At 36.2% G+C, this 23603-nt stretch overlaps 1 protein-coding gene across 5 annotated transcripts; it reads left to right on the top strand.

Annotated features, from left to right (window-relative positions):
• The first annotated feature begins 4855 nt into the window (after positions 1-4855).
• Positions 4856-23038, top strand: ZNF658 (zinc finger protein 658). Of its 5 annotated transcripts, XM_045467799.1 has the most exons (7): positions 4916-5103; positions 7125-7223; positions 7395-7453; positions 9141-9294; positions 12752-12878; positions 13175-13270; positions 19232-23038. In XM_045467799.1, the coding sequence occupies exons 4-7, from the start codon at positions 9283-9285 to the stop codon at positions 22123-22125; spliced, it is 3129 nt and encodes a 1042-aa protein (XP_045323755.1). In that variant the 5' UTR covers positions 4916-5103; positions 7125-7223; positions 7395-7453; positions 9141-9282; the 3' UTR covers positions 22126-23038. The 5 variants fall into 5 exon arrangements, with proteins under 5 accessions (XP_045323752.1, XP_045323755.1, XP_045323756.1 ...); XM_045467800.1 differs by lacking the exon at positions 7125-7223; XM_045467797.1 differs by lacking the exon at positions 9141-9294 and having other exon boundaries at positions 4918-5051.
• Positions 23039-23603: the final 565 nt, after the last annotated feature.

Here is a 23603-nt window from a genome sequence, read left to right as displayed (position 1 = left end):
AAACACATTCATTAAAACACACCCAAAATAAATATACAATCTTAATAGGCCAATATATATATTAAATATTTTGATCAGTAGTTAATAACCTTTCTAAAAATTACTTCAGGTAATATTGTTTCACTGGTGAATTCTACCCAAAAATTAAGGCTAAAATGTTATCAATTCTATACAATCCCTTTCATAAAATAGAGTGGAGAAAACGATTCCTAACTCATTCTCTGAGGCCAGCATTAGCCAGCTAAAACCAGACAAAGACATTACAATTCAGAAAAAAGTACAGAATACATGAATGTAAATGTATAACCCCTCAACAAAATTTAGCAAAAACTTAATCCAAAAATGTATAAAAGCAATTATGTACCATAACCAAGTGGGATTTATTCCTGGTATGCAAGGCTGTTTTAACATTGAAAATCAGTTAATGCAATCAATGATATCAACAGAATGAAGAAGAAAAACATACAATCATATCAATAGAAACATAAAATGCATTTGACAAAATTCAGCACCCATTCATGTACACACAAATCTCTCTGGAAACAAGGTGCAGAGGGGACTTCCTCAACTTAATAAAGAACACCTGCAGAAACGGGCAGCTAATTTCATAATTAAATGCTGACAAATTAAATGATTTTTTCCAAGATAGAGAACAGAAGAAAGATGTACCCTTTCACTGCTCCTACTCAACATGGTACTGGAAATGCTAGCTAATGCAGCAGAACAAAATAAATAGATAGATGATAGATAGATACATAGATAAAAGGCATACGGATTGGGAAGAAAATAATAAAATATCTTTGTTCAGAGATGACATTATTTTCTATGTCAAATAATTTACCAGAAAGAAACATATGTAACTAAAAAGTGAATATAGGAAGATTGCAGGATACAATGTCATTATATAAAACTCAATTGCCTTCCTATAAACCAGCAATGGACAACTGATATTTGAAATGAAAAACACAATACCATTTACCTTAGCACCAAAACATTAAAATGCTTAGAAATAAATTTAACAAAATATGTACATAATCTATATGAGTAAAACTACAACATTCAGATGAAATAAATCAAAGAAGAACTAGATGGAGGTATTCCATGTTAATGAATAGAATTCTCAATATTTTAACATGTCTTTTCCAACTAACTTGATCAATAGATTCACTCAATCTCAATCAAAATCACAGGAAGTTATTCATACATACCATCAACTGATTCTAAAATTTATATGGAAATGCAAATTGTCCAGGAAAGTTAAACCGGTATTGAAGAAGTCAGTCAGAAGACTGACACTACTTAATGCCCAAAACTACTATAATGCTACAATGATCAAATCAGTGTGGTGTTGGAGACAGAATTAACCAAAAATTTAAATGGAACAGCATACAGAGCCCAGAAATAGACTCATACAAATATTGTCAACTGATGTTTGATGATGGAGCAAAGACAAATCAACAAAAAAAGACAGTCCTTTAAAACAATGGTGATAGAACATTTGGACATCCATATGCAAAAAGATAACACAGACCTTACACATTAACTCAAACATTAACTCAAAATGGATCAGAATTCTAAAAATAAAATGCAAAACTATAAAACTTCTAGATTATAACATAAAAGAAAATCTAGGTGACCTTGAGTTTGGCGACCAATATTTAGGTAACACCAAGGCACAATCCATTAATGAACAAATTGGTCAGTTTAACCTCATTAAAATTGAAATTTCTGCTGTGTGAAAGAATGTCAAGAGAATGAAAAGAGAAGCTACAGACTGAGAGAAAATATTTGCAAGAAAATATCTGGTGAAGGAATTTTATCTAAAATATATAAGAACTCTTAAAATTCAACAATAAGACAATGAACAACCCAATAAAAAGTGGATGAAGGAGTTGAACAGATAACTCACAAAATAAGATATACTTATAGCAATAGTCACATGAAAAGCCCAGTGTCACCTGGTATTACAGAATTGCAAATTATGAGATACTACTACACACCTATGAGAATGGCCAAAATCCAGTGCAGTGACAACACCTAAAGCTGGTGAAGATATGGAGCAAGGGAAACTCTCATTCACTGCTAGTGAGAATGCGAAATGACACATCCACTTTTGGCAAACAGTTTACCAGTTTCCTGTAAATTTAAACACAGTCTCCGCTACACAATCCAGCATTATTTTACTTGCTATTTCCTCATTGCTTTGAAAAGTTATGTCCATGCAAAAGCCTACACACACACACACACACACACACACACACACACACACACAAGCCCTTTTATTTTGTGATTGCAAACACTTGAAAGCAACCAAGATGCTTTTCAGTAAGAGAGTGTATAAACAAACTATGCACATCCATATAATGGAATTTTATTCAGCATTAAAAAATAAATGAGTTATTAAGCCACAAAAAGGGAGAAAGCCTAAATGCATATTCTAACTGAAAAAAAAAGCCAGTCTAAAATATTTTAACTATATGACATTCTGGAAAAGGCAAAACTATTGAGATAATGAAAAGAAAAATGGCTGCCAGGAGTTCAAGAGGGAAAAGCCAAAGGGGAGAGGTTGAATAGACACAGAGCAGGTTTTCCAGGCCAGTGAAACTGTTCTTTATGTTTTAGGGCAGTGAGACTGTTGTTCTCTATGATAATGTAATAATGGGTATTACAGTAGATGAGATTTTTCATGTAGCAAAACCCATAGAACCATACAACACAAAGATTGACTGCCAATGTCAACTATGGATTTTAGGTAGTAATAATATATCATTCATTAATTGTAGAAAATGTACCACACTAATGTAAGATGTTAATAATAGAGGATACTATGTGTGGGGTATATGGGAACTCTACTTTCTTCTCAATTATTTTGTAAACCTAAAAATACTCTTTAAAAGTCTACAAATAATTTGTTTTTGTGTCCTTAGGTCTCTAATTTGTTAGAGTCTGATGTGTGCATGCATTAATTTTGAAAGAAAGTTTACTCGTGGAAATGCAAAATTGATAAAATTAATTTTCTTACTGTGGGTTATATATATTTTCATGTATTGTGTAATTTTAAACAGCTAGCTTACCCACCTCCACCCCCCAGATAAATCCTGCCAAAATATGACTCTTTCTTTTTTTGTTAATGCTTGCCCCGTTTTCTGGTATTTGTTCCATTGCACAGCAGTATTCATAAGAGATACTTGTGTATACCCTTGAAACTTTATTTTAAAAGATATACTTCTGGGGGCACCTGGGTGGCCGAGTCAGTTAAGCATCTGATTTCGGCTAGGTCACAATCTCATTTTTGGTAGGTTCAAGGCCCATGTAGGGCTCTATACTGACAGTGCAGAGCCTGTGTGGGATTCTCTCTCTCTCCATCCCTCTCTGCCCCTCCCTAACTTGAGCTTTCTCTCTCTTTCAAAATAAATAAATAGACTTAAAAAAAAAAAAAAAGATATACTTCTGGAGGGGAAGTAAGCTCTCTTTAACCCTCCTCCCACCACCAACTCATCGTCCCTGCTCCCATTTTTACTGTGTATTAAAAATAAATTCAAACATTCTAGATATAGTAAAATGAGCATCGTATGCACATATTACAGATTTAACAATTCTTAACTTTGCCATATTTTCTTTTCTGTTTTGCTGCATTTTAGAAAGTAAATTATAAATATATGATTTAATAATTGAATTTTTTTTTATGTTTCAAGTTTCTATTTAAATTCCAGTTAGTGAACATTTAGTGCAATACTTTCAGGAGTAGAATATAGTGATTCACCACCCACACACAACACCCAGTGCTCACCACAACAGATGCCTTCTGCAACACTCATCACCCATCCTGCCCATCCTCTGCCCACCTCTCCTCCCAGTACTCCCAGCACCCGCCAGTCCCCACAGTCAAGAGTGTCTCAGGGCCCCTGGGTGGCTCAGTCGATTAAGCATCTATTGATTACGTTCAGGTCATGATACCAGGGTCATGCTCTCTCCTGCTCTCAAAATAAATAAGTAAAACTTAAAAAAAAAAAAGTCTCCCATGGTGAACCCCATCGCCCTTCTTATCTTTTCTTCCCCTATGTACATCTGTTCTGCCCCTCAAACTCCACATTTCTTTAGGTATCTTTAAAAATAAGAACAATTTCCTACATTGTACAAATAATCACACTAACCAAAGTAATGGTAATTTTCCTTTATATTTCTAGTATCTAGGCTATATTCATGTTTCTCCAATTGTAGTCTCTTGTAGCTGTTGTTTTTTTCCAACTAGAATCCAACTGAGAACCATGCTTTGCAATATGTTGTCATGTCATAAAGTTAAAGTCTAATCCACGTATCTGGAGACTTAGGAAAAGTCTTCAAGGGTCAAGTCCAGTTGTCATGTCCCAAGGCGCTAATTGCGGGGGGGGGGGGGGGGGGGGGGGAAGGCTTCTAACATTACTTCCTGCAGTTTCCAAATTTTGTGGGAAATGTAGTCTTTTTTTAATGTTTATTTATTTTTGAGAGAAAGGGAGAGTGTGTGAGCCTGGGAGAGGCAGAGAGAGGGGGAGGGAGACAGAGGATTTGAAGCTGGCTCTGTGCTGACCGCGGGGCGGGGGTGACATCACGACCTGAGCCAAAGTGGGATACTTAACCTACTGCGCCACCCAGGCCCCCTGGGAAATGTAGTTTTTTTTTTTTCCAACTTTTTTTTATTTATTTTTGGGACAGAGAGAGACAGAGCATGAACGGGGGAGAGGCAGAGAGAGAGGGAGACACAGAATCGGAAGCAGGCTCCAGGCTCTGAGCCATCAGCCCAGAGCCTGACGCGGGGCTCGAACTCACGGACCGCGAGATCGTGACCTGGCTGAAGTCAGACGCTTAACCGACTGCGCCACCCAGGCGCCCCTGGGAAATGTAGTTTTAAACGTCACGGGCCTACCGCGCAGCACTCTGGGAATCCAGCTTGGGGGCTCATTCTGCGCAAGTGCACATCCAGCCCTATCTCTTTCCGCGGGCCTTCTCTGCCTGAAGATGACACGATCTCGGCTTCCTTAGGTCTGTGGGGGAATAGAGGCTGCGCGCCGGGGGTGAGAGCACTGGGGACACGGCTTCGCGAAGTGTGGGGCTCTGCCAGGTCGGGTAGGTTTGTGTGCGGCTAAAGCCAGGGGGAAGTTCGAGGAAGCTCCCGGCAGATTCTCCCCTCCTCCAGCCTCTGTGCTGTGCGGAAGGGGGGGTGGGGGGTGGGGAGGGGTGGTTCCCACCAGTTCTGCGGAGCAGGTGGGGCTGAGTCCCCTGTCTGGAGAAGGTACTTCCTGTGGGCTCTGGGTGCTGGGACTGTGGGCAGTGGAAAGGGAATCCGCCTTTATGATGTTTTCGATGAACATGAGGCTACCAACAGTAGCTTGTGCATTAGTCTGAGAATTAAGTGTGTAAGTTGCTGTCACAAGATGCTTTGTTCCCTTTGGTATTTTATTTAAGCCTCACAATTGCCTTTAACATTCCATGTTAAAAAGTGAAAGGAACTTACTGGGGACGGAATGATATACCTGAGGGCACGGCTGGTAGGTGAGAGAGGCTGGAATAAATACAAGTAGATTTTACTCCCTACTTCTTACTCTTTCCAATATCCATTCTGCCCCAAACCCAGAGGTGAAACCTCTGGAGCTCTTAGCAGAGTCCCCAAATTTTCAGAGGAGATATGATTGTGAAGTGAATATGGACAGAACCTCACAATGTGGTAAATATTTCCTGGGATTTGTGGATTCTTTTTAGAGCCCCTCCTTCAGACAGAGACTCTTGAACCTTCCTGCACTAACCTATTTCCATCCTCAGAGGCACATTCTGATAATCTAACGCAGTGCTGGCCAGTAGAAAGATAACACAAACCAAACATAATTTAAAATTTTTCAGTAGCAACAGTGAAAAGATTAAAGAGGTGAAATTTGTTTTACTGATGTATTTAACTCAGTATATCCAAATTACTATTTTGATTTGTGACTAGGCACACTTCAGGTGCAGTAGTTGCATGCAACTAATGACTACATTACTGGATTTGTAGTGAATTCCAAAGTCACATTTAGAGTGTTAAATGGAGATTTCAAATGCAGTAAATTTGTTTCTCAGACCTGGATCCCAGCCCCTCTGGAGGAAAGTAGTCTTAAGATAGGAAAATGAGAGCCCTAGAAACCATTGTCAGCTCTTCTGACAGATCCTTCATTGGAGTTTCAGAACAGAGGCAGAAGGTTCAGGAAAGGCACAGGTCCTGATTTTCTATACCAGAAGCAGTTCTTGATCCCTGTACATCATGAGTGATGTATATTCAGGAGTATTTTCATGAATTGTGTAATTTTAAACAGCTAGCTTACCCGACCTCCACCGCCCCCCCCCCCAATAAATCCTGCCAAAATATGACTCTTGGTAATGTCATCACACCCCTGAAGCCATCACAGACTGTACAGTGGCCCTGGACCTCCTTGCAGAAGGTGGTAACTTGAGGTTGAGAGGGGTGGGTTACTGTCATGCTGCACAGGAACAGGCACGTCACTGGATGGCTGGTGAGGACATGATGCCCAGGGACGATATAACCAGTCAGAACTGGTGAAATCTTAAACAGCACCCAGTTTCCTTCATTCTCTCCTCTTTCCAGATTCTGAGCTGCCCTCACTCTATGTCCATTAGCACATATGGCATCTAGTTATGCGATGCTCCCTCTTTCCTGAATGTAGGTAATAATAAAAGGAGAGTAGAAGAAAGGCTTTCTATATTGGACACTTTGGAAGCCCAAAATATTGGGCCTGAAAGAATGATTTTTGTAAAGACACCCAAGGCAGAATCAAGAACTAAGCACAGTACTGTTTACTTAAATAGATAAGTACTATAGGCATCTTATTAAAAAATATGTCTTATAAGTTGCAACTAAGTTAGAACAAAAAGTTAGAAAATATATTTCTTGCATAAAGCATCCCATCTTTATTTTGGCGTTTTCTGGGGAAGTTCTAACTCAAGGTATAAAGACAACACAAACTTGATTAACAATCACATCTAAGTAATTTTTTTAACAGTTTAAATGAAGGTAGAAGGTTTTACCTTTGTATGCCTGAATTTGTTTAACCAATCTCCTTTTGTTTTATTTTGTGTTTTTTGTTGTTGTTCTTAATTAGAAGGGGACATAAATTGTTAATTCATCGACTTTTGAGTTACACAGCAGTGAAAAGACAAGTTTAAGCCGACATAATCATATTGGAGATGCACTTGTTCAGGTACTGCCTCTGTGTGGTCCCTCCTGTTCCTTCTCAAGAATGTCAAAGGGACATTCTTCTATAGGGAAACATTTTTTTCTAGCTGGTGTTATGGAAATTTTTAGGCAAATGAAAATAGTTATAAGGCAGACCAGGTGTCTCATAACTCTATTTTTCTTTCCTCTTCCCCAGGAGAACCTTTTCATTTCTTTACATTCTTCAAGGAGCAGCAGAAAATGAACATAGCTCAGGTGAGTTCTGTTTTAATAATCTGTTTTACAGTAGATTTTATAAGGGCTTAGGTGTCTATTCACATGGAAAAGTAAAAATAGAAATGGATCAGATGCCTTCATAGGTGGAGATACAGATGAAGAGCAGAGCAAAGGTAGCATGTGGATATATGTAGATGCTCTTGTATTACAATTTTATCAAATTGGAGCTCTAAATTTATTTTTGAATTTTTGGTAGCCATGTCAGAGTGTTAGACAAACAATGCTTTTAAAGGTCAACACTGATGAGATGATTACGCAAACTGATACCTCATAGAATGTTAAGACATTTGAAGTTCAAAAAAAATCTGTTTTTCTTTTTTTTTTTAATTTTTTTTTAACATTTATTTATTTTTGAGACAGAGAGAGAGCATGAACAGGGGAGGGTCAGAGAAAGAGGGAGACAGAATCTGAAACAGGCTCCAGGCTCTGAGCTGTCAGCACAGAGCCCAACGCGGGGCTCGAACCCACGGACCGCGAGATCATGACCTGAGCCGAAGTCGGACGCTTAACCGACTGAGCTACCCAGGCACCTCCCAAAAAATCTGTTTCTCGAGTAGGTGATTTAGTTAACAATTTGTCAGTAATAACTCTAAAATAATATAGAACATTGTCTCTACTTGTTCTTCAGTAAAAGTAGAAGACATAATGCTAAATGTGAACTTGGTCAATTCTGTTTTCCAGAAATTCAAACGTAAGAGTTGAATAAGACATTTTTTCTGATGAATCAACTGAATATCCTTAAAATTACTGTCCATAAATATTTTGAGTACCCTTGGTATTTGGATTGCTCAGCAGACAATTTAAAATTGTGTTCTGTTTCAAATGTTTAAATACTTTCTATTCACACTTGGTTTCTCTCCCACTTGCCTAACATATCCAGTGACCAGAGACTTGACTGTAATCACATCCTTGAGTCTTGTCAAGTCCTTTCTTTACCTGACTTTTCTGAGCACTTGTCTCTGCTTCTCACTCTGCCCTTCTGGAAAATTTCTTTGTTAGTGTCTGTGACACCCTCCGCTGGCTTTTTCCTTCCCCTGCTGCTATCTTTGTGGAGTCATCTACTTTCCCTTGTACTTTCATGTGGCTCATCCCCCATTTTTGTCCTTGGCCTTTAATCTGCTCTATTATCTTGGTATGGTTTTATTCTCTTTATTTTTTTCTAAACTTTATTGAGATTCAGTTCATATACCATGCCATTCACCCATTTTAAGTGTAGAATTCAATGATGTTTTAGTGTAAATGTGCAGATATCACCACACTCAATTTGAAAATACTTTCATCACCTTAAAAAGCACCTCTACATTTTATCCCTTCTCATCTGCTCATTTGCCTCTAAGCCCCAAGCAACCACTAATCTATTTTCTGTCTGTATAGATTTGCTGACTCTATTATTTCTTGTAGGAGGGTTCTGCCTATGACAAATTTTGTTTTTGTTTATCTAGGAGGGTTTTAATTTTTCTATTTTTACTAGTTATATAATTCTTGGTTGACAACTTTTTTTCTTTCAGCATTTGTCATACATCATTTCATTAACTTCTGTCCTCCATGGTTTCTGATTAGTAATCTGTTTTTAATACTGTTGTACATGATGAGTCACTTCTTTCTTGCTACTTTCAGTATTGTCTCTTTGTCTTTGTATTTGACAGTTTGATTTCCATGTGTTTAGGTGTGGTTCTCGCACTCTAAATTTATCCTACTTGAAGTTTGTTGAGCTTCTTTGATTTGTAGATTAATGTTTATCATGAAATTTGGAGACTTCTTGGCCATTGTTTCTTCAAATATTCTTTCAGACTTTCTGTTTGGGACTCATGCATATGTTGGTAAGCTTAATGCTATCCCATATTTCATTTTCTGTCATTATTTTTTCTTTTTTTCTCACACTACATAATTTCAGTGGGCATATTGTCCACTTTGTTCATTCTTTCTTTCACCTGCTCAAATCTGCTGTTGAACCCTTCCGGTGAAATTTTGATTTAGTTCTTATATTTTTCAACTCTTGAGTTTCTATATAATTTGTATTTGTTATATTTCTATCTCTTTATTGATATTCTTTATTTAGTGAAATTTTTTTATATTTTCCTTTAGTCCTTGGACATTGTTTTCTCTAGGTATTTGACCATATTTAAAATAGCTGATGTAAAGTTATTGCATAGTAAGTCTAATGTCTGCTTCCTTAGGAGTAGTTTCTATTAATTATACCTTTTCTGCATATATGTCTTTCTTTCTTTTCTTGTTTACTAATATTTTTGTTGCAAATTGGACATTTTAAATAAAATAATGTGACAACTCTAGAATTTCTCCTCTCCATAGGGGTCATTGTCAAAATTTATTTTGTTCAGTGACTTTTTAAAAAATTCTGTAGAGCCTGTGTTTCTTGTCATCTGAGGCAGCTAAAGTTGTCTACAGAAATTTCTTTAAATGCCTAGAACCAGTAAATTTTCCAGTCTTTGCTAGGGAGATCTGTGCATGTTTGGGAATTCCTTCTACAGTCAGACAGGCAGTTAATAACTCTGCATTAGCCTACACTTCCTTCTAATGCCAAACTCAGAGTCACCTAGAATTGACAGCTTAGACCCTTCTCACATCTTTCCTGAGCATACTCACAGCCTTGGGTGTATGCACAGCTCTGTGCAAGTATATGACCTCCTAGATTTCAGGAATATATCAGAGCTTTTCAAAACATTTATGGACATCTCATTATCCAGCTTTTCCTTTCAAGCTTCTTAGTTAAGCCATTAATTGCCCCAGCTGTTATCTACCACCTCAGATAGCCATTAAGTTAAACAAATGCCTTGTTTATTTGTTGTTGTTGTTGTATTTAATGTTTATTTATCTTGAGAGAGAGAAAGCATGTGCATGTGGGAGGAGCAGGGAGAGAGGTAAAGAGAGAATTCCAAGCAGGCACCATGCTGTTCGCACAGAGCCATTACAGAGCTCAATCCCACAAACTGTGAGATCATGACCTGAGCCGATACCAAGAGTCGGACACTTAACCGACTGAGCCACCCAGGTGCCCTGCCTTTAGTTGTTTTTGACAAATGCCTGTGAGAATAAGGCTTTTCACGCTCTGAGCTAGCTCAAATAAAGGCATCCTGATAAGCAGGGTCTTTTAGGAAACCACCAAACAGGTCAGATAATGTGTCGTTTTCTGTGAATGAGGCTTTGATGGATCTCCAACCCAGTTCTGCTGTTGTTGTGGTTGCCAGGCTTCTGGTTGCAGACCATTGGTTCTCAAACTACTGCAGAGTTGGGAGAGAGAGGGCTGGGAACAGGGTAAGTTAAAAGGATATGGATCAGCATCCATATGATCCATATGATCATATGATTCCGCTGGGTTTTTTTAATGTTTTGAAGATAGCCTTTGTTAATTTCTATAATTTTGCCAGTTTTTTCATTGTTATTTATGGGCAAGAGAAATTTTTTAGATCCTTACTTCAACATTTATATTTACGTCACTTGTTAGCTTATTTTTTTTTTAATCCAAGTGATTTCATTAAGTCAGATAGTAAAGAGATTGGCAAAATGAAAGCAATGCCACTTTTCTCACTAATTTTTTTAGTTTTGGAGGATATAATTAAAAATTTTTTTAGATTAAATTTTATGAGGGGTATTCCTGTTCTTTTGTTTGTTTTAGTTACCAGCTACTGAGTTTCACACACAGGAGGTACTCAGTAATACCGAAGACATGAATGAACAAATAATTGGATACATAACACTGGGGGGAAAAAACTTGCTTCTATCCTATTATTTCTTCGTCTTTTTCTTTTTCTTTCCTATTTATAATTGTGATAAGAACACTTACATGAGATCTACTCTCTTAGCACATTTTTTATGTGTATAGTACAATACTGTTAACTATAGGTGAGCTACACAGCAGATCTCTAGAACTTAATGATTTTGCATAACTGAAACTTTTTACCAATTGAACAGCAACTCCCCAATTTCCCCTCCTCCCAGCCCCTTTGAAGTGCTTTGTTGTGGAAATTTTCCCTTTTCTCATTTTCTGAGATCCTACCCTTTCCTGACTCTTACTACTTTTCAGAAAACTTTTTATTTAGCTTTGTGGCCTATACTTTATTTGCCACCCTCCTTAATATTCAGGCTTCCTCAAATACTGTTTGGTATTTTTCTTTCCTCAGTCCCATATGGGATGCATAGCAAGCATATAGCTCAAATTGTTGTCTGTTTGCCTCTTAAAATTTTAGGTACAACCCAAATTGCTAATAAGTCCTAAATTCTTGCTGTCATTTTAGACCTCGCTTCTGTGTTCTAAAACCATGTGTATACTAGTTTAAGAGATAGGTCCAGTATTATGTTCACAGACCCTTCAAGAACAACATGAACAGATCTGTTCACTAAAACTTCTAACATTTATTTTCCTTTTGTTTTCTAAATGTCAGTGTTTAGCATCAACATTCCAGAAGCTGCTCGTACAGTTAGGCTAGGTGGTTGCACAAGAAGGTAGTTATCAAATTGGTTGTTGCTGCTGCCCTGTGATTATATCCCTATCATTATATTCATTGTTGTTACTTCAGTTAAAATAATGTTCTCTTATATTGCTCTCTATGATTCCAACTCCCTGGTAAGTTGTTCTTTGCTCTTCATGAACTCTAGATTTATGTTATCTTTATGTATTTATTTATACCTAAGTTTGATTGTGTAAAATATTTTCACAGCTTACATGTTATCTCTTCTTTGTCTCTCATTATTTACAATGATAATGCCTGAAGAGGAAATGAACATCTTAGAATTCTCTAAATACCCACGGTAATCACTTGGGATGTAGAGGAAGAATTGTAGGAAGCCTCTATACATTGAATTTTTTTGTCTTAAAAAAATCTATGGGTTATAAACAGATATAAATGAATTATAGTAAGTTAAAAATCTTGATAACTGAATAACTCCACAAAGACAAAATTAGGTCAGAAATAGATGCCTTTTAAACCATTTGTTTTAGGGGCGCCTGGGTGGCGCAGTCGGTTAAGCGTCCGACTTCAGCCAGGTCACGATCTCACGGTCCGTGAGTTCGAGCCCCGCGTCGGGCTCTGGGCTGATGGCTCAGAGCCTGGAGCCTGTTTCCGATTCTGTGTCTCCCTCTCTCTCTGCCCCTCCCCCATTCATGCTCCGTCTCTCTCTCTGTCCCAAAAATAAATAAACGTTGGAAAAAAAAAAAAAAATTTGTTTTAAAGCTTAAAAATAATCAAGAAAAATAGTAATTCTCAAAGATACTTTCTTTTCACTTAATTCTGAATCCATGAATAAAATGTATTGTCACAGGGGTCTGTGTCATTTGAAGACGTGGTTGTCGAATTTACCCAGGACGAATGGCAGTACATGAGCCCTGCTCAGAGGACACTGTACAGAGATGTGATGCTGGAGAACTATAGCCACCTCATCTCAGTGGGTAAGCATACCTTAGTATGTGACTTCCTCTAGGTTACATTTACTTTTTTTTTTAAAGTTAACAAAACACATGGACTCTTTGTAGAGATTAATGTTGTATAGGCTTTTGAGTAGGAGGTCCAAGAAAACTGAAGCCTTTAAGGAAACAGAAACAATGTTTATGTTACTACTTTCCATGGAAAACTTCAATTGAGCACATTATTTTGCTTCTCTTGCTGCTGTTAACTTTCTACACCTTTGGAAACCAAAAAGCCAATGGATCTGGTCTATATATACCCTCAATTGTCATGTTTACAGGGTATTGCTTGACCAAACCCAAGATGATCTTCAGGTTGGAGCAAGAAGAAGAGCCCTGGTCCTTAGAGGAAGAATTCCTAAACCAGAGGTACCCAGGTGGGTGAGCACTGACAAAAGGAAACACTTGGGGTAGTTCAACTTTTAGGGGAATCCCTTTGAAAGTTTGTTTTATCCTTTTAAACAGCTCTATTGAGATAGTTTACATATTGGACAATCCACCCATTTAAAGAGTACAATTTGGTGGCTGTTCATATATTCACAGATACGTGTAAACATAACCACACTCCCATTTTCATCACCTCAAAAAGAAACCTTATACCCTTTAGCTATTGTCTCCCTTCCTCCTGTCCCCTACAGCCTTAGCAATCACTAATCTACTTTCTGTCTCTATAGATATGCCTATTACTATTCATGTAAATGGAATCACACATTATGTGGTCTTTTATGATTGGTTTCTTTCACATACGATTACAAGATTCATGTGTATCAATATTTCATCCTTTGATTGACAAAATAAGGTCTCATTGTTTGTTCATTCTTCAGTCATTAGATGTTTGGGATTCTACCTTTTGGCTATTATTGAATAATGCTAATAGAAACATTCATTTATAAGTTTTTGCATGGATTTATGCTTTTTTTTTGACATGTGTTTTTATTTATTGAGTTATACTTAAGAATGGAATCACTGGGTTTTATGGTAACTATTTCAGGAACCTCCAGACTATTTTTCACAGTGCCTGCACCATTTTTCATTCCTAATGGCAGCATATGAGGGTTCTGATTTTTCCACATCTTCACCAATAATTGTTATTATCTGACTTGTAGCCATCCTAGTAAAAGAGAAGTGATGTATTAGTGAAGTTTTTATTTGCATTTCTGTATTAGTCATCTGGCCTGGCATAATAAAATACCATAGTCTGGGTGGTTTAAACAACAGAAATTTTTCATAGTTCTGGAGGCTGGAAGTCCAACATCAAGGTGCCAGCATAGTTAATTTCAGTGAGGCATCTTCCTGGCTTGCAGATGACTGCCTTTTGACTATGCCTTCATATGGCCTTTCCCGTGTACTTGCATGGAGAGAAGAGAGCTTTGATGTCTCTTCCTATTCTTATAAGGACACCAACCCTATAAGAGTTGGAGCTCTACCATTATGACTTCATTTAGCCTTAATTATTTCTCCAAAGGCCTTATCACCAAATTACATTGAGGATGAGGGCTTCAACATATGAATTGCAATTCATTCTATGACAATTTACCTGTTCACTAGTGATGTCAAGCATTTTTTCATGTGCTTGTTAGTATTTGTGCAAACTAATAAACAATTTCAAGGATTTCAAAAATTATAGTTTCAATATAACTCTTAGAGCAAAAAGGTAAAATCATCCTGAGCATGTTTACTAAAAGTTTTTGTTGTGAAACTATTAAAACAGATTGTGTAACATAAAAATTGACATAATTTTTGGACCATGCATGTTTCCCAGTCACTAAATATAAATGATTTGATCATATTAGTTAGCTAAAAGAGATATTCCTAAGTAAGTATCTTTGAAAGATTGTAATAAAAGGTTAGTAAAGTTATTAAGTCAAAAATAAAATAGTTTAGGGTTTCATGTTCTCATTCAGGTTTGAATTTAGGCAATAAATGCATAACTTAAAAAAAAAAACGCCCTCTAGTCAAGAGCACAAGTTATGCATTTGAATGACTACACCAAACAATATCATACCATTTATCATAAAACACAAAATAATGGAGTACTAAGAATTTAAAATTCACCAGGATTAGGAGGTAATAATGTACTTTATCTAATTATATTAGACATGCTATGAACAGTAAATAAGTATGCCTATATAAACGTAGATGATATTTATATTAAAGGGAACCATATATTTGTACATGTATCCTAAAATCAAAGAACAAGCCTTTCAAGTTCCCATGGATTTATTATAAGATAGTGAAATGCAATATTAGTCTAAAAAAGAAAACCTCAATAAATCCAAATTAGAACCCCATAAATAGTAATCTGAACATATTTTGATAAATCTAGAAATTAATGATAACATGAGTAAAAAAAATCTATTGATATGGATATTTCAAAGATTACCTCTTTGGGGCGCCTGGGTGGCTTAGTCGGTTGAGCGGCCGACTTCGGCTAAGGTCACGATCTCGCAGTCCGTGAGTTCGAGCCCCGCATCGGGCTCTGTGCTGACAGCTCGGAGCCTGGAGCCTGTTTCAGATTCTGTGTCTCCCTCTCTCTGACCCTCCCCCGTTCATGCTGTGTCTCTCTCTGTCCCAAAAATAAATAAACGTTGAAAAAAAAAATTAAAAAAAAAAAAAGTATTAACTGGGGGAAAGAGGGAGTAATGTATTTTGTTTTACTCTGCCCACTAAGTACAGCAAAATGTATACGTGTTTGTGTATGTGTGTGTGTGTGTGTGTGTGTACAGACATAAATATAGACCTATATATGTGTATATGTATATGCATATTATATATAAAAGTATATATATATATATATATATTTATATATTTGTGTGTTTAGAGAGAGAGGGGGAGAAAGACAGAGACAGAGAGAGAGGGAGAGAGGGGAAATGTAACATTCTGATAGATAACAAAACAATGAAGGTGAACTAGGGGCCTTGGCACTTGATAAAATACAGGGTGGTTAGTGTTAGGAAAATGCTGGTAGGGACCCTGATCTCTTACCCTTCTCCATTGTTAATAGAGCAGCGCACTCCTCCAACTCCCAAAGGTGTCTGTGGAAGTTTAGTCCACACTTGGCAGTAGTGAAGCTGCACTCTACTTCTTTTGTTGGCATGATTTCAGAAGAGGTTGGCTAATACTGAACATTAATTTTGATAAGTCCTATTTATTAATTTTTTCTTAAGGATCATGCATTTGTTGTGCTGTCTAGAAGTATCAAAACTCAAAGTAACACAGATTTATTCATATGTTTTCTTCTAGAAATTTTTAAATTTCACATTTTATATTTTATGATCCACTTGGTGTTAGTTTTCATAGACAGGATGAGTTATGTGTTAAGTTTAAATTTTTGAAAAGGGGAGTCTAGTTATTCTAGCACCATTTTATTGAAAAAATTATCATTTCCTATTGAATAGCATTTCCATTGTTCTTAGAAAATGGATGAACATATATTTTGTATATGGTACATAAGTATAAATATATGTGTATATTTGTACTTTTATTCTGTACATTTAAGACTATTTCTGTGGTATCTCTATTCTTTTTTATTTATCTACATATTTATCCTTCCCCAGTACCACATTAATTTTATTACTCTAGATTCTTAATTAGACCTTGAAGTCAGGTAATGTGAGTCCACCAATTTTCTTCTGTATAAAATTTAAAATGATCTTCTTGATATTTACAAAAAGCATGCCAGCTATTAAACTGGGATTGTATTGAATTTATAGATCAAAAGAGGATTGATATCTTAACAATATAGATTCTTCCAATCAATAAAGAACATATACATATCCTTTTATTTATGGTTTCTTTGATTCTTTTTATCAGTAGTTTTCAGCAGATACCAAGTATTTTGTTCTTTGTTTTTTCAGCACTATGGTAAATCATATTCCTTGTCAGATTTAAAATTCCAGTGATAATTGCTTGTATATAATTGGCTTTTGTATATTGGCTTTGCATTTTGCCTTGCTGAAAACAGTTATTAGTTAAGGAGCTCTTTTGAAGATCTTCTTGGGGCTCTCTGGGTAGACTTACTGTGTATCGTTTATTTCTATTCTTGCTTTATTTCATTGGTTGGAACTTCCACAGTCTGGAATAGAAGTGCTGAGGGTAGACAGCCTTGTCTTTTTCCAATCTTAGTATTCAGTCTCTTATTCTTAAGTAAGTCTCTTATTCTTAAGTATGTTATTAGCTACAGGCTTTCTGTATATTCCCTTTATAATAGGTTAATGGATGGAATTTGAATTTTGTAAAATATTTTTTCCCTTAAATGATGTGATTTGTCTTCATTCTTTAGATGATTAAGATGATGCATTACATTGATTGACTTTTAAATATTGCAATAGTTTGTATTCTTGGGATGAACCCCCACTTGATCCTGATAAATCATTTCTTTTCATATATAGTTCTTTTTGATGCTTTTTTTTGAGGATTTTTACATTTATGTCATGAGGGATATTGGTCTGTAGGTTTCTTTTCTTGTGTTTTCTAGAAGAAATTATGTAAAATTGGTATTTTATTATTATTATTATTATTATTTTTAATGTTTGGCAGAGTTCACTAGTTACTACCATCTGATCCTGGAGCAGTTTCTTGGAACTACATCTTTGTCGATCACATATTCAGTTTCTCAGATGCTGACCTATTGTGTTACCTCTTCCTTCATGAGTTAATTTGGTAGTTTTTTCAAATGAAATTTATGCATTTCACTTAAATTGTCAAACTTATGGGCATAGTGTTTCCCCTAATATTCTTTTACTGTCTTTTTAGTATCGTATCAGTATTTATGTCCCCTCTTGCATTTTTTTCTGTTATTAATACTGTGTGTCTTCTCTTTTTTCTTCTTGGTTTTAGCACTTAAAAAAAATCTTCAATGAACTAAGCTTTGGTTTCATTTTTTTCTCTGCTTTCCATTTTCATTTTCATTGTCATCTTTGGTCTTTATTATTTTCTTTTTTTCTTTCTTTAGATTTAATTTGTTCTCTTTGTCAAGTTTGTTAAAGTAGAAGCTTAGGTGACTGATTAGAGGTCTTTCTTTTCTAATATAAAAGATTGCAAGCTATGAATTTATCTCTGAGAACTACTTTAGCTGCATCCCACGAATTTGTATATGTTCTAAACAGTTTTTGTTTTCATTCAATTCTAAATATCTTAATTTCTTGGGAGATTTTCTCTTTGACTAATGGATTAATTGGAAGTATATTAACTTACAAATATTTTGTGTCTCTCCAGGTAACTTTGTGTTAATCATTTCTAGTATAATTTCTCTGTGGCTTGAGATTATACTTTATACAATTTCTGTTCTTTTATATTTGTAAAGATTTTTCTTGTAGTCCATGATGTGGTCTGCCTTGATGAATATTTTATGTATATTTAAGAATAATATGAATTAAGCTATTTTTAAAATGTTCTTGGGTTTTGAGAATATAGTTATTCCAAATGCTGCTGCATCCCTTCTAGCTATAATATTGTATTCCTGCCTCTTTTCCCTTTTTTCCTTCCCCTACCTGCTGTGTTGCCACAAGTACCCTAAAACAGATTTATTTCTTTTGCAGATTCCATAGAGTAGATAGGAATGTGGTTTTAGGAATAGTTGCGGTAGTGATTGTTGTTACCATCCCTGAATGTCCTATGAATAGAACTTGCTTAGGATTCTTCATGATCTTTCCACTAAGCTCTTGGTTTGGCTCATGGAAAGAAATTTTGCAAGTGTCCAGTCCTTTATACCTGTGGCAATGGAACTTTCATTTCCTGTTAAACCTATCTAGAACCACATGGAAATATTCCATTTTTGTTAGGCTTGAGTAGGGCGCATATTGTCAAAAAGATTTTCTGTTCTGTTAGACTATCTTTATTTCAGACCTTTGGCCAGAAGGAATAGGGTTTTCTTGTAGCTCTTTTTGTCTGTGTGTTGTTGACTTTGGATTACAGGCTTCTCCAACACTCCAGTACCCCATATAAGAATTATGGGAAACAGAAAAGCCTTGAAATCCTCTGCCATGTCATTTCTTGAGTCCCAAAGTTCCACATTCCATTTTGTAGCATCTTACTTACTTTTTTATTTATTACTGATTGATTTATTGATTTTCCAGGGATATTTTAATTGTAAGAGGGAGGACTTAGGAAGATAGCTACTCTATCTTGGTGAGCTCTGGAAATAATACCTGTTTTCTTTAAGTAACATGGATGAAGAGAGAGAGAGTATATTTCTTTTTCTCTGTGTGTATGAATTACTAATCTCTGGGAATGTGACCTGTAACAGTAGATTACAATACATAACAAACATATGGCTATAAATTCCTTTCCATAAGAAATGTAAGATACAGAGATGTTTTCGATTTTTCTCATTTTAGGATATTTCAGCATTGATATTCACATTGAGGGGAACCAGGAAAAACAAGAGAAACCTCTGTGGCAAGTAATATTCACTAATAACAAAACATTGAGTAAAGAAGAGCAGAAAGTCTTAGAAAAACCGTTTAATCTGGATATAACTCCAAATTCTTCAGGAAATATGCCTTGTAAATATGACTCATGTAGAATGAATTTGCCAGTTGTTTCTGAATTAATTATTTGTGATAGAAACTATTCAAGAAAGAAGGCTGATTACATGGATGTATGCAAAAAATTGAAGCTTGATACTAAGCATGAGAAAACTTACACTGGAGAGAAGTCTTACAGATATAATAAAAATGTAAAACCTCTCAGTTATTGGAAAAATCATCAGAAACTTCAAACCCTGGAACAATCTTTTGAATGTAATGAATTTGGGAAAATTTTACATGATAAGACTGTTTGTGTTATAGGAGAGGAATCCTATAAGGGTGATGAATTTAGGAAAAACTGTGATAACTACCTGAGAACTGGCACAAAAGAGAAATGCTTTCATCTTAATGAATGTAGGAAATCCAAAACCACTATTGAGAATTACAATAAAGTTCACATGGCTGTGGCACACTATGAATGTAATGAAAGTGGGAATAACTTCAGCAGTATCTCATCTCTCACTCAATCTCAGAGAACTGCTACAGAACAGACTAGTTTTGCAAGCAATAAGTGTGACGAAAACTTGAGCCAGAGCTCAGCCCATATAGTACAAAAAAAGACACAAACTAGAGATGAATTTTGTGTGTATAATGGATGTATAAATACCTTCTACCAGAAATTAGACCTTATAGTATGTCAGAGAACTCACACAGAAGAGGAATTGTACCAGCGTGGTAAATACAGGAGGTCCTTCCATCAGAACTTAGCCCTTAGTGTACATCAGCAAAGTGAAACTGGAGAGAAGTCATTTGAATGTAATGAATGCAAGAAATCCTTTTACCAGAAAGTACAACTCATTCATCATCAGAGGACCCATCCAGGGGAGAGACCTGAGGAATGTGGGGAATCTTTTTGTTCAAATTCATACCCTGTTCATTATCCTGGAACTGATATAGGGGTCAGTCTCTATGAATGTAGTAAATGTGAGAAAACTTTCTGTCAGAAGTTAAACCTCAGTGAAAATCGGACAGTTCACACAAAGGAGAAACCTTATGATAATAGTGGATGTGGGAAATCTTACAAGAAGTCTGCTCTCGTAGTATGCCAAAGAACACACACAGGGATGAAACTCTGTCAAAGTAATGTATATGGAAAAACATTCTCCAAGATGTCACATATCAGAGAACATCAGAGAATTCACACAAGGGAGAAATCCTACAAATGTATTGAATGTGGGAAAGCTTTCTCTAAGACATCACATCTCAGAGCACATCAGAGAATTCACACAGGTGAAAAACCCTACAAATGTGTTGAATGTGGGAAAACTTTCTCTAATAAGACACACCTTAGTGCACATCAGAGAATTCATACCGGGGAGAAACCCTATGAATGTAATGGATGTGGGAAAACTTTTGCTGATAATTCAACCCTCAGAGCACATCAAAGAATTCACACAGGGGAGAAACCCTATGAGTGTAATGAATGTGGGAGGCCTTTTACCCATATATCTGTTCTCAGAGCACATCAGAGAATTCATACCGGTGAGAAACCCTATGAATGTAATGACTGTGGGAGATCTTTTGCCCATAATTCAGCCCTTAGAGCACATCAGAGAATTCACACAGGAGAAAAACCCTATGAGTGTAGTGACTGTGAAAAAACTTTTGCCCATAATTCAGCTCTCAAAGTACATCAGAGAATTCACACAGGAGAGAAACCATATGAATGTAATGAATGTGCAAAAACTTTTGCCCATAATTCAGCCCTCAGAGCACATCAGAAAATGCACACAGGGGAGAAACTCTATGAATGTAATGAATGTGGGAAAACTTTTTCACAGAAGACACACCTCAGTACACATCAGAGAATTCACACAGGTGAGAAACCTTATGAATGTAGTGAATGTGGGAAAACCTTCTCTCAGAAATCATACCTCAGTGGACATGAAAGAATTCACAAAGGGGAAAAACCTTATAAATGTAATGAATGTGGGAAAACATTTGTTTATAAGGCAGCTCTCATTGTCCATCAAAGAATTCACACAGGAGAGAAACCCTATGAATGTAATGAATGTGGGAAAACTTTCTCCCAAAGGACACACCTCTGTGCACATCAGAGAATCCACACAGGGGAGAAACCTTATGAATGCAATGAATGTGGGAAAACTTTTGCTGATAATTCAGCCCTCAGGACACATCAGAGAATTCACACAGGGGAGAAACCCTATGAGTGTAGTGAATGTGGGAAAACTTTCTCCAAGACATCACACCTCAGAGCACATTTGAGGACTCAAACGGGGGAGAAACCCTATGAATGTAATGAATGTGGGAAAACTTTTTCCCAGAAGTCATATGTTATTGCACATCAGAGAATTCATACAGGTGAGAAACCCTTTGAATGTAATATATGTGGGAAACCTTTTGCCCATAATTCAACTCTCAGAGTACATCAGAGAATTCACACAGGTGTAAAATCCTATGAATGTAATGAATGTGGGAAGACTTTCTCCCAGAAGTCACACCTAAGTGCACACCAGAGAATTCACACAGGGGAGAAACCCTATGAGTGTAATGAATGTGGGAAAGCTTTTGCACAAAATTCAACTCTCCGAGTACACCAGAGAATTCACACAGGAGAGAAACCCTATGAATGTAATGAATGCAGAAAAACTTTTGTCCGTAAGGCAGCTCTTAGAGTACATCACACCAGAATGCACACCAGAGAGGAAACCCTTACATGTAGTGAATTTGGGAAGTCCTAATGGGACTTAGATCTTATTGGATAACATATATTAAAGAAGCTTATGTCACATAGACTGGCAAATTGTTTTTTTTTCCACTAGGCACATACATAGCTTGTCTAATTTCACAATCTGTCCTTCATTCAAGTGATGCTGGTCATGGAATATGACACTATTACATTTAATCTAAGTCTAACCTTCAGAAGTCACCTTACATTATTTCTGTCCTATATTATACTGTATAGAGATATTTCCAGGGCAGACTTCAGTGCCATGTATTAAATATGGTAGAACATAAGGTGAAAGAAACCAAAATGAATAACTGGGTGAAACAACATCTCCACTAACGTCTTCACAAGTTGGCTTAAAAGAAAAACATCAAATTGTACTCTGTTGAGCTTTTACAGATTTTGTTCTATTGGTTAAACACACATAGCTTAGATAATTCTGTTATGGTGGGACAAAACCCTATGAATATAAATGTCAGGAAGACCTATAAAATTCAGCCTGTCACTATCAGAGATTTCATATGAGGAGAAAAGCTGTCAACATCTTGAGTGATCAGAAGCCTTCATTAAAAATTAGAGAAATCTCAGGGAAAAACACAAAAGCCTTTACTAGATGTTAAACATCAAATAATTAAGATTTGACCAAAATCTTATAATTTGATAATTTATATTTTAATGAATATTGAACAGTTGTTTCAGATTTTTTTCCTGAGGAAATGTATCAGTTTCAGAATTGAAGATAAAATCTTCACCTAGAACTGTTGTACCTAAATTTGTGATTTATATATAACTTCAAGTTTTATAGAAAACATATAATAAAATATTCACCTGTACAGAAACTCACTGTGGAATGTGAAGTTTTAAAGATGGAGGAATAACTTAAATTCTATGTACAACCCCAATAAATGTTTGTGGCTAGTCTCTGAGCTATGTGGTACATCTGTATTAGTTTGTGTAATAATTCATTATTGGTTATGAGTTCTAGTAGAAGACAGCAACCAAACCTCCTCTGGACCTAATCCATTTTCCTTTTTGATTTATAATTTATATTCTTCTGTTGGCTTCCTTCAGCTTGATGCTGTTGATGCTGTGAGATTTTGGCCTGCCTGCTAGTGTGGCCCTGTTTTTCTAGGATATTGGAGATCCATAAGATTTCCTAAGTATCCTCGTGTATCTGGATGGGTGAGTGGGCTGAATGTTGATTCTTACATGGTTTTTTGGCCTTCATTATATTGCACAAGTGGCTTATTTTGCACTGTAATTATAAAGGAAATCATCTCCTTATCCCTCTTGTATGCATGTAGCCTGGGCATCTCATGTAGGCTCGTTTTCCAACCTCATAATGTATGCTCACACTGCAGCGTTGCAAACCAGTGTTATTTCTATCCTGCTTGGACAGTAGGTTTTGGAATTGGAATGAAAAAGGCTACTTTCATGTCATAAGTACCACACTGATATTGAAAAACAGAGTGACTTGAGAACAGGTATTTT

This window comes from Leopardus geoffroyi, chromosome D4 (genome assembly GCF_018350155.1).
Source record: "Leopardus geoffroyi isolate Oge1 chromosome D4, O.geoffroyi_Oge1_pat1.0, whole genome shotgun sequence".
Taxonomy (NCBI): domain Eukaryota; kingdom Metazoa; phylum Chordata; class Mammalia; order Carnivora; family Felidae; genus Leopardus; species Leopardus geoffroyi.
The sequence above is the reverse complement of the archived record's forward strand: the minus strand, read 5'-3'. Positions and strand labels throughout refer to the sequence as shown.